The sequence below is a fragment of the Atractosteus spatula genome, unplaced genomic scaffold (assembly GCF_055471065.1).
Source record: "Atractosteus spatula isolate fAtrSpa1 unplaced genomic scaffold, fAtrSpa1.hap1 Scaffold_19, whole genome shotgun sequence".
Taxonomy (NCBI): domain Eukaryota; kingdom Metazoa; phylum Chordata; class Actinopteri; order Semionotiformes; family Lepisosteidae; genus Atractosteus; species Atractosteus spatula.
This window is the reverse complement of record NW_028296752.1, coordinates 137,579-150,000: the sequence shown is the minus strand read 5'-3', so window position 1 is coordinate 150,000 and position 12,422 is coordinate 137,579. Positions and strand designations below refer to the sequence as shown.

The 12,422-nt window shown below is 38.9% G+C and overlaps 1 protein-coding gene across 1 annotated transcript; it reads right to left on the bottom strand.

Moving 5' to 3' along the window:
- Positions 1-1,850: 1,850 nt before the first annotated feature.
- On the bottom strand, positions 1,851-5,569 carry LOC148808822 (uncharacterized). The gene is made up of 12 exons (XM_088909361.1): positions 5,535-5,569; positions 5,079-5,363; positions 4,877-4,975; positions 4,487-4,634; positions 4,096-4,397; positions 3,785-3,992; positions 3,552-3,683; positions 3,308-3,438; positions 3,011-3,217; positions 2,867-2,923; positions 2,572-2,777; positions 1,851-2,476 (listed from the first exon to the last, which is right to left on the bottom strand). Exons 1-12 carry the CDS (start codon positions 5,567-5,569, stop codon positions 1,851-1,853), a joined length of 2,436 nt encoding a protein of 811 aa, XP_088765487.1.
- Positions 5,570-12,422: the final 6,853 nt, after the last annotated feature.

Sequence of the window (12,422 nt, the reverse complement as noted above, 5' to 3'; positions counted from 1 at the left end):
TTCGTCCTGAGCCACGGCACTGTCGTCGTGGTCATCACACCTCTTCATGTACATCCTTGCATCTTTTCTGGTAGTGAATGGCAGGTGACAGCTACAAAAAATAGCATATGCATAATCATTATGATTGTGTTGACAACAAAATTAAAAAATAAAAGCCTAAGGAACTCTGTGCATTAATATTTCTAATATTCACAATTGTGAATCATTTAAAAAACGAATACAGTACAATTAGGCTGTGAAACTGATCAAATGCCATAAGCCCTATTCAAATTCGTGACTGAATTTCCAGGATGGAGACAATTTTATTTTATTCTGTTTAAGAAACTGATCTCTGTCGTAACTAGAAATCCCAGCTCAGTGATAGAAACTAGCCATGTTGGCAGATTATTGCTTTACAGTTTAAAAAGTAATTAATTAATGTGGTCACAAATAATATCTTGGCTTTCAGACCATAATATGCTTTTAACAGTTTACTGAAAAAATGTTTCCTGCAGTTTAGCTCCAAAATGAAAATGAAATGGTTTCATTTTGTGTATGTCAAGGGTGTCCACTTTATAGAAATTCAATTTTAAAACATTGTTGAAATGACAAACCACTGGAAATACAGGTCTATCTAACCTCTAACTCATTAACAATGTTCATTGCTGTTGTCCTTAAACTTTTCAGAAATTTTAATTAAGAAAATAAAGCAATTGTTCCCTAGACTCATCTTTTGTGTTCTGTTCGCTGTGAATCAGAAAGGTGCTGTTCTTGAAGTCCAGTCAGTCTCTGTTATCTTTCTTCCCAAGAGGAATTCCATCTAATTCCATCAAACTTCTTTTTCTTCTGCTCGCCTAAGGATGAACTGAAATGAAGCAATTAGTATTTCAGTGGCAGAAAATAGGCTGTCATATATACCTCTCCAGTGCTTTTGATGCACAAATGGTGTCCTGCCGAAACATTCTTCTGTTTGGTAATGTTGGGCAGTTTCAAAAGAAGCTTATCAAAAATCTATTTTGTAGATAATGAAAGAAAATAATAAAATCAGAGTAAGAATTATTATCCAGACTTATCTTTCTGTTCTCTTTCAATAAGAACGGTGTCATTAATGAAGTCCAGTCGGTCTCATTCCTTCTCTCTTCCCAAGAGGCTGCCCGTCTAATGCTGCTGAAAACTCCATTGTCCATTCTGGGAATGCTGTGCTGTTCAGATAGTGTCAACAAATTTAAGAAATGGTTCACATCTTTAAATCTTTTTTTGTTTTGTTTAAAGCATGTGGCATTTTTTAGCAGTAACAAATGGAACAGGAACAGGAGCAGGAAGCTAAAAACACAACGGAGCCAGGCACAACCAGGACCCGGGCTCACACGATGCGGAGATCAGGTGCAGAGCCTCGAGTGAAATGAGCACCTGGCTTTTAAAGTTGAACTGAAACAGGGTAGGAACAAGGAACAGATGCGGGGAATGAGGCAAATCAGGAAGGGCTGGAGCGCCCTTAAGAGTAGGGGTTTGTGATTGTGATACAGGTTGGCATATTTATTTTATTTTATTAGGTAGATTCTTTTCAACATGCTTTTACATAATATGTTGTAACAATGATTTCAAAAAGAAACTACAGAAGCCTTACAAATTAAAAATATCTCACCGTGCCAATGTGTCTTCAGGCTTCCCATGTACAAAAAGGCCCAAGGACTCCAGCAGTCTTACAACCACTGTCCTGTTTGCCTCACCAGACACGATCTCTATTCTGTTGTAATCCACGATGACCCCGTTTTTCAGGTGATTTATCATGTCCTTCCTCGCCTGTTGAGAGGTCATCCTGATCTCCTCTGCCGTGGAGAGGCAGAGGAGATAAAAGCTTTATTTTATGATCATTCGTCCAACCACTCCAGAGATTGTCCTTCTCCATTAAACGACTTCCTGGAGACACCGTAATCATATAGGAGCTCTTCTCCCACTACAATCTCTCTTTTTGCCAAGAACAGAATTGTTATGTCAGTCTTTTCGTCAATTACAAAAGATTCTTTAATTGGTCTGAGGTTGGCTTTTTTGTTTGAATGATTTATGCGCCTTCCAATTGTGTCCATATCCGGGTGGCAGGTGCAGTGTTCTTCACGCGAATCAATGCACATTTTTTGTTTAGGTCCATCAAAAAAGAATAGATATCCCATGTCTCCTTCTGCCATCTGTGCCATTAGGGCTTCTCCAGCTGTCTTTGTGATAACCTTGCCATGGTAATCACATACCACCTCTCCCTTCTGGAAACGCCTGGAAGTTATAACCTTCTTCCCTTTCACAGGATCGTCAACGATGTGCAGGCCTCTCCAGGTTTGGAGTTTTACCAGATTTTCAATGTCCTTGCCATTTGGTTGGACTTCTACATGCGGCTTCCAGTTCTGAAGTACCTCGGACACAGCTGGTGTATTGGTTGACCATCCCATTTTTTCTATATAATGGGTCACTTGGCTTTCTGTTGGTAACCGTCTATTGTATTGATCTGTAGTGAGATATCAGAAATCCACCCAAAGAATATATCCAGTAATAGACTCTTGAAATATTACTCTTTAAAAAGGGAAGAAATCCTGTTCTTACCGAATATGTTCTGTTGCCTCCTTTTCCTCTGCTCAGCTCTCCATCTATTGTAACAGTGGCGATCGTGAATGCCGGTCACTCTCAGGCGCTCTTTCTTTCTAGGAGGCTGCCCATCTAATGTCACGGGAAAAATCTGTATCAGCTTCTGGAAGGCTGCAGCATCATCCATCTTTGGGCATCTATATGCAGCAGCTGCCACAGTGGACCTATTTATAAAAAGAAAACTTAAATATCTCAGATCTAAGACAGAGTGGCTAAAAGGTAACTGAAAGAGGGATATTGAATTAAAACTTACCGTATAGCAGCTGTACGTTCTTGTCCATAGCCTGAAGATTGCTCTCCTGATGATGAACTGAAGTTTAAAAAAATATGAGAAATTTATGTTTATCCTAAATATTGACTTTCAAATACTGAATTTGGATATCACTGTGACACTTACAGAGATCCTGCTTCTACAATGCCATGAATTAGTTCGCTGGCTGAGCACATGTCCTCATCTGTCAGCCTTCTGGCTAGGTTTTCAACAGTTCCATTTGAAACACCTAAATAATCATTCAGGACAGTTTTCTGATCAATAGGTAGCTTCTTTATTTCCATTTCAAATGCCCTTCTTGCAACATAGCAAGTAATCAGTGGTAGGTGGTACCTGCAAAACAAACATATATAAAATAGTTGTTTTCAAGCCACAGAAAAGTAAAAAGAAAATACATCAAAATAATTATATAATTCAATTTACTTCTCATGCAGTCTTCGCAGATCATAGGTAGGATTGTGAACTGGTTCTCCTCCTGCATACACAAAAAAATGTTCTATTTCCATCCTGCAGTTTGCATCACAGCGTAAGTTAATGAAGTAGCAGTGAAACATCTGAGAAAATAAAAAAAATAAAAATGCAGTTTAAATGCAGTATTCTTCACATACCATTGAATGCTAAAGACAGTTTTTAGCAATGAAATATCAAAATATAACCTTCAACTCACCTTTTCCTCTTCTTCATTTAGTGCAAAGGAAGCTAGTCGCTGAGTTGCAGCCATGCGCTCTTTGACAGAGATTATTACCCTGTTTTGCCCACTTTTATTCACAACAATTTTTCGCCGTATCCAATCCAGGACCTGAATTCAGAAGATTTTTTTAGTACAAATATTAATTAAAAACAATTTCTCGAAAAGAACATCTATAATCAAAATTCTTGGTTGTATGAAGGGATGCTTACTGTCATATTCTTTACCACCCCTGGGCGCTGAAGGTGCTTCAGCTGGAGAATGGCCTGCAGGTAAAGCATCACAACAATCCGTTCACTTGTGGTGATGTCTGCAGAGGCGTGTGTCTTGCCCAGTATCCGCTGCACATCTTTCTTTGCAACACTCAACACCTTCAAGCAATCGCTTAGTTTAGGTGGAGGACTCTGCAGCTGTGTTAGTCTGGGGGAGAGAGAACAATACTATCAGCCTCCAAAAGGCAAAATTCATGTGTTTGAATAGAAAAGCAAGTACAAGTTGAACCAACATTTAATAAGTAAAGTACCTCTTTCTGGTTATTTCCTGTCTGACACTCTTGTTGTTTCTCTTTTTTATATCCTTTAGATTGCTCTGGAAGTCTATTAAACTCTTAGCTAGACTGGGATCCTCCACTTGCAGGTTAGTGTTTTTTCGGATGAAGAGCAGGAATCTGCTGATATTAATGATATAACCTGCAATGGTCTGGTGAGACAACCCAGTCATCTTCAACTGGGAAACAAATGTCTGCATTTTGGAAAGGTCCTTCAGAAAACTTAAGGAAACATCTGATGGATCCATAAAAAACAGGAACCTGGAGACATTTTCAACCTGAAAAACATATATAGAGAAAGTCATTATTTTTATGACCAACATCCTGTGAAGTTTAAGCCGAGTAAAACCATGTACCAAATACCTACCTCCTTGGAGCAGTTTACCATTCCCAGGCCCTGGATAAGGTATTGTTTAAAGCCAGCCAGGAGAGGAGAATCAAGAGAGTGTTTTCTGTAAAGTCCAGCCAGGGCAACTCTTTTTCGGAGAGCTTTTAGATTACCTTTAACTGACACCCTGTAGATATAAGACACATGGACAATTACATGTATTATAAGTGTTTCCGTTTTCTTAGTTGGCTTCTGGGAGAAAATGGCTTTAGATGTGGCCCTGTGTGAATGTGTATATCTACCAATTCACTGACATCCCAATTAAGGCTACATTTTTTCTTGCCTCTGTGAAACAAAATCTAATTTTATACATACAACGTGCAAATAAAAAATAAAGCACTAGAAACCCTATTGAGCAGAGAGTCTTACTGTTCCCCATCTTCCCCTTCCTCCTCCGCTTCTGCTTCAGTTTCTGGAGCAGCCTCTGGCATCTCTTCCTCCTGGACAGTGGCCTCTTGCTCAGGGCCGCTGGAATGCAGGTAGATTCTTTTCAACATGCTTTTACATAATATGTTGTAACAGTGATTTCAAAAAGAAACTACAGAAGCCTTACATATTAAAAATATCTCACCGTGCCAATGTGTCTTCAGGCTTCCCACGTACAAAAAGGCCCGAGGACTCTAGCAGTCTTACAACCGCTATCCTGTTTGCCTCACCAGACACAATTTCTATTCTGTGGTAATCCACGATGACCCCGTTCTTCAGGTGATTCATCATGTCCTCCCTCGCCTGTTGAGAGGCCATCCTGATCTCTTCTGCCGTGGCGTGCTTCATACACGCCCTCTTCAAGTGAGCAGGAAGCTGATCAAAAGTATTCAGGCACATCTTGCACACCAGGGGAATCCTCGCGGGTTTCCTTTGAAAATAAATTATACCATCTGTGTATAGAAACAAGCTAAGACTGATTTCTTAAATTATCCTTAATTTTCTCTCTCATAGTTTGAGCATAATGATTTCATTGTATTTATATAAGAATTGGTCATTGCTCCAAAATAAATAATGGTTTCATAAAAAAGTGAACACTTACTTGGTCTCAGTCACAGACTTTCCAATAGGAGCCATTGTGGAGTTCAGCAACTGCAGGTCCTAGAAGTGGGGAAGGAATTTTAAAAGAGAAATTGAATTACAATACAGAAGGAATGGCTGAGGGATCACTGAAATATATATATATACAAATTCCAAAGACTGAGTCCATATAGAAACAACTACCTTTCATATTCAGTATAAGATGGAAGATGAATTGGCCCTGAAAATCCACTGCAATGAGAAACTGCTCATGCCATTGCATATGAACAAACATACATTCTCATCTATATTCATTTGCAGTTACACTATTGCAATTAATCAATTAATCACATGATGAGATTCTTGATATTAGATTAGTAAAAACAATATCAATGCACTGAGAGACGCTTAAGAATAAAGATGCATCTGCCTGACTGCATATTAGTTTTAAAAGGTTATCAGCAAATGCATTTAAAAGTAAAAATATAAAGTCTTACCTCTTGATCGTAGTGGTGATTCAATATCCAGGACCTTAGTCAAGTCTCAGAGTTACTGTACCTCCTGTCTCGATTGCAGGTGAAAAGTGAAAGTTATATTGCACTCAGCAGAAAGTTACCCCGAGCAAAGACTCCACCCCTCCCAGAAAACAGCACTCCCCTTTGGCAAAGCAGTGGGTGGAGGAAGCCTTTGCTACCATTATCAAACACAGAAATCGTTATAATTTAATTTTAAAAACATGGCTAAGCATGGGTTTAAAGTATATTCAACGGTGCAAGTGCATTCAAAGAAATAGAGTTTCCCAAGCCCTCAGAAAGAATTGCCATTTCTAAAGATGTCTAGTTTCAAGCATTAACATCCAAAGTACCTGTCTTAGCTGGAGCAGGGAGTTTGCTAAGCCACCTGAAAGAATTACCATATCCAAAGATGTCTAGCTTCAAGCATTAACATCCAAAGTACCTGTCTTAGCTGGGCCAGGTAGTTTGCCAAGCCATGTGAAAGAATTACCATTTCCAAAGAAGTCTGTTGTAAGCCAGGTTCAATCATGACCATCCAAAGTACCGGTCGTCCCTTGGGGCGAGAGGGTTTCCTGTGTGTCTAGGATGTGTACTTCCCTTAAATAAAGGGTGAATATGGGTACCATAGGTATTAAATCTCTCAAAGCTCAGAGTTAAACTAAAAAACCCTTGGTAAGTGTGTTATAACATGGATGGGTATTTATAGTCCAGTGCCTCCTATTTGGTGTCCCCTGAAGGCGTTTTGAACCCAGCAGGTGACACTGATTTAGTTTTACTTGGCCCTGATTATACAATAAAGGATAAGTAACCAGAAAGAGGTGGTATTTCGATTTTACAGTACATAAAAAAATACATACTTTCCACAGCTCAGCATGCACATGCTATTAGATTAGATATTAGATATTAGATTAATAAAAAATATCAAGGCACTGAGGCTAATTAATAAAGATGCTTTTGACTGACTGGACCTTGGAGCAAGGTGTGTAAATTACAACAGACATCTTTAGAAATGGTAATTCTTTCAGGTGGCTTGGCAAATTTACTGCCCCACCTAAGACAGGTACTTTGGATGTTAATGCTTGAAACTAGACATCACAACTGATCGTATTTTACTAGAGATTCTGTTTGGGATTCAGATGTGCATTCGGACAGCAATCCCTTTCAAGAAATGATACGTTCTGGATGAGGTCAAAGGTGCTGGAACACTGTATTTAGGATGCGATTGTGTGTCTCCTGCTTCAACGCAGTGATATACTGTATATTGATGTGCTCCTGTAATTTCTTGGTACATGCCCAGGGCAGTAAGCAGTCTGAGGATTTATTTCCAGACGGCATAGAGCAGTGAAGCAGTGAAGTAGTGCAACACACTGGATCATTATATTATTAGAATCTATTTGTTTAACATGCACGGGTCTGTCTCAATGGATGCAGTGCTCCTGAAAGGGCTCTCAAACCCTGCATTTCAGATGCCTAGCTGTATCCCTCACATGTGGCACCTCAGAATGACTTCTACTTTATTCTACTTAAATTATTACATTATACACAATTTGAGTTCATTTTTAAAAGTAAAGGGTAATGAAAGGAATGAAAGATATGTAGCAATCACATTGTAACAGGGGTGACAGTGACTTTTTGCTTGTACTAAGCATTAGTACCTAAGTCCACTAGTGGACTTCTGGTACCTTTAGGGTACGGTGTTCCCTGAAGGGCTCTCAAACCCCGCATTTCAGATGCCCAGCTGTATCGCTGATGTGTTGCACCTCAGAATCACTTTTAAACCTTACATCTGGTATCTTTAATCCCTATTGCTCAACACATGGTGAAAGTATTGCATACATGTGTCTGAAAATGAGCAATGGGCCCCTGAGAGACTCATTTGCCTGATTCACAAATGATCACATTTGACTAGAGATTCTGTTTGGGATTCAGTTGTGCATTCTGACAGCAATCCCTTTCAAAAAACGATACATTCTGGATGAGTTCAAAGGTGCAGGAACACTGTATTTAGGATGTGTTTGCAGATATTCTGTGTCTCTAGCTTCAACACAGTGATATTCTTGATATTAGATTAGTAAAAACAATATCAATGCACTGAGAGACGCTTAAGAATAAAGATGCATCTGCCTAACTGCATATTAGTTTTAAAAGGTTATCAGCAAATGCATTTAAAAGTAAAAATGTAAAGTCTTACCTCTTGATCGTAGTGGTGATTCAATATCCAGGACCTTAGTCAAGTCTCAGAGTTACTGTACCTCCTGTCTCGATTGCAGGTGAAAAGTGAAAGGTATATTGCACTCAGCAGAAAGTTACCCCGAGCAAAGACTCTACCCATCCCAGAAAACAGCACTCCCCTTTGGCAAAGCAGTGGGTGGAGGAAGCCTTTGCTACCATTATCAAACACAGAAATCGTTATAATTTAATTTTAAAAACATGGCTAAGCATGGGTTTAAAGTATATTCAACGGTGCAGGTGCATTCAAAGAAATAGAGTTTCCCAAGCCCTCAGAAAGAATTACCATTTCTAAAGATGTCTAGTTTCAAGCATTAACATCCAAACTACCTGTCTTAGCTGGAGCAGGGAGCTTGCTAAGCAACCTGAAAGAATTACCATATCCAAAGATGTCTAGTTTCAAGCATTAACATCCAAAGTACCTGTCTTAGCTGGGCCAGGTAGTTTGCCAAGCCATGTGAAAGAATTACCATTTCCAAAGAAGTCTGTTGTAAGCCAGGTTCAATCATGACCATCCAAAGTACTGGTCGTCCCTTGGGGCGAGAGGGTTTCCTGTGTGTCTAGGATGTGTACTTCCCTTAAATAAAGGGTGAATATGGGTACCATAGGTATTAAATATCTCAAAGCTCAGAGTTAAACTAAAAAACCCTTGGTGAGTGTGTTATAACATGGATGGGTATTTATAGTCCAGTGCCTCCTATTTGGTGTCTCCTGAAGGCGTTTTGAACCCAGCAGGTGACACTGATTTAGATTTATTTGGCCCTGATTATACAATAAAGGATAAGTAATCAGAAAGAGGAGGTATTTCGATTTTACAGTACATAAAAAATACATACATTCCACAGCTCAGCATGCACATGGTGATATTCCTGATATTAGATTAATTAAAAATATCAAGGCACTGAGGCTAATTAACAAAGATGCTTTTGACTGACTGGACCTTGGAGCAAGGTGTGTAAATTACAACAGACATCTTTAGAAAAAGTAATTCTTTCAGGTGGCTTGGCAAATTTACTGCCCCACCTAAGACAGATACTTTGGATGTTAATGCTTGAAACTAGATATCACAACTGATCGTATTTTACTAGAGATTCTGTTTGGGATTCAGATGTGCATTCGGACAGCAATCCCTTTCAAGAAATGATACGTTCTGGATGAGGTCAAAGGTGCTGGAACACTGTATTTAGGATGCGATTGTGTGTCTCCTGCTTCAACGCAGTGATATACTGTATATAGATGTGCTCCTGTAATTTCTTGGTACATGCCCAGGGCAGTAAGCAGTCTGAGGATTTATTTCCAGACGGCATAGAGCAGTGAAGCAGTGAAGTAGTGCAACACACTGGATCATTATATGATTAGAATCTATTCTACTTAAATTATTACATTATACACAATTTGAGTTCATTTTAAAAAGTAAAAGGTAATGAAAGGAATGCATTTTCATAAGAAAGATAATATCGATATGCATGTGATAATCGTCCTTATATCATGTAGTGCGTCATTTGCACACTTTGTGGGCTTGAAATACAAAGAAAATCATGTTCTATGGTACAAGATAAATACAAAACTTAAGCTTGTTTAAATTAGATTTGTTTATAAAGCATAAGCATTACATTACATTAATATATGTGAAAATAACATTTTAGAATCATACGTTTAGTATATTTAGTCCCTAATGCTGAAGGAAATGATCATTTGTTTAACATGCACAGGTGTGTCTCAAAGGATGCATTGCTCCTGAAGGGCTCTCAAACCCTGCATTTCAGATGCCTAGCTGTATCCTTCAAATGTGGCACCTCAGAATGACTTCTAACCTTACCTGTGGTGTCTATAATCCCTATTGCTTAATGCATGGTGAAAGCTTTGTATATATGTGTCTAACAATAAGGAATGGGCCCCTGTGACACTCATTTGCCTGTTTCACAAATTATCATATTTTACTAGAGATTCTGTTTGGGATTCAGATGTGCATTTGGACAGCAATCCCTTTCGAAGAATGTTACGTTCTGGATGAGGTCAAAGGTGCAAGAACACTGTGTTTAGGATGTGTTTGCAGTGATTCTGTGTCTCTAGCTTCAACACAGTGATATATATATATATATGCTCAGTGATTTATAGGTACATGCCCAGGGCAATAAGTAGACTGAGGATTTATTTCCAGACGGCATAGAGCTTTGATGCAGTGAAGTAGTGCAACACACTTTATCATTACATTATAAGAATCTATTCTACTTAAATCATTAGGTAGGTTAGGGTTACGGTTAGGTGCAGGAGCACTGTATTTAGGATGTGTTTATATATATATATGCTCACTGATTTTTTGGTACATGCCCAGGGCAATAATCATTATGAGGATTTATTTCCAGATGTGCTAGAGGTAGTGTTGTGAAATACTTCATCACACTGGATTGCAGGTTTAAACCCCCTGCACTCTTACTCCTTAAAAACCAACAAATGCAATTTACGAATGCAATACGAATGCCCCCGGCCGTCCCTCTTAATCATGGCCCCAGAGGACAAGATGCAAAGGAAAAGCTACAAACCCTGACAGCTACTCACCCAGCCATCCCCCACAGCTGCCAATCTCCAACACCTCCCCCATTAACACCTCCAGCACTGAAAGTGCTATGTGCACCATCCCCCAGGCCAGGCTGACCAGGCCAGTGCAACACACTTGATCATTATATTATTAGAATCTATTCTACTTAAATTATTACATTCTACACAATTGGAGTTCATTTTAAAAGTAAATGGTAATGAAAGGAATGCATTTTCATAAGAAAGATAATACCGATATGCATGTGATAATCTTCCTTATATCATGTAGTGCGTCATTTGGTCACTTTGTGAGCTTGAAATACAAAGAAAATCATGTTCAATGGTACAAGATAAATACAAATCTTAAGCTTTTATTTTAATTAGATTTGTTTATAAAGCATAAGCAATCATTTATTACATTAATATATGTGAAAATAACGTTTTAGCATCATACGTTTAGTATATTTAGTCTCTAATGCTGAAAGAAATGATCATTTGTTTAACATGCACGGGTCTGTCTCAATGGATGCAGTGCTCCTGAAAGGGCTCTCAAACCCTACATTTCAGATGCTTAGCTGTATCCCTCACATGTGGCACCTCAGAATGACTTCTACTTTATTCTACTTAAATTATTACATTATACACAATTTGAGTTCATTTTAAAAAGTAAAAGGTAATGAAAGGAATGGAAGATATGTAGCAATCACATTGTAACAGAGGTGACAGTGACTTAATGCTTGTATTAAGCATTAGTACCTAAGTCCACTAGTGGACTTCTGGTACCCTTAGGGTACGGTGCTCCCTGAAGGGCTCTCAAACCCCGCATTTCAGATGCCTAGCTGTATCGCTGATGTGTTGCACCTCAGAATCACTTTTAAACCTTACCTCTGGTATCTTTAATCCCTATTGCTCAACGCATGGTAAAAGTATCGCATACATGTGTCTGAAAATGAGCAATGGGCCCCTGAGAGACTCATTTGCCTGTTTCACAAATGATCATATTTGACTACAGATTCTGTTTGGGATTCAGTTGTGCATTCTGACAGCAATCCCTTTCAAAAAACGATACATTCTGGATGAGTTCAAAGGTGCAGGAACACTGTATTTAGGATGTGTTTGCAGTTATTCTGTATCTCTAGCTTCAACACAGTGATATATATATATGCTCCCTGATCTTTTGGTACATGCCCAGGGCAATAATCATTATGAGGTTTTATTTCCAGATGTGCTAGAGGTAGTGTTGTGAAATACTTCATCACACTGGATTGCAGGTTTAAACCCCCTGCACTATTACTCCTTAAAAACCAACAAATACAATTTACGAATGCAATACGAATGCCCCCGGCCGTCCCTCTTAATCATGGCCACAGAGGACAAGATGCAAAGGAAAAGCTACAAACCCTGATAGCTACTCACCCAGCCATCCCCCACAGCTGCCAATCTCCAACACCTCCCCCATTAACACCTCCAGCACTGAAAGTGCTATGTGCACCATCCCCCAGGCCAGGCTGACCAGGCCAGTGCAACATACTGGATCATTATATTATTGGAATCTATTCTACTTAAATTATTACATTCTACACAATTGGAGTTCATTTTAAAAGTAAAAGGTAATGAAAGGAATGCAT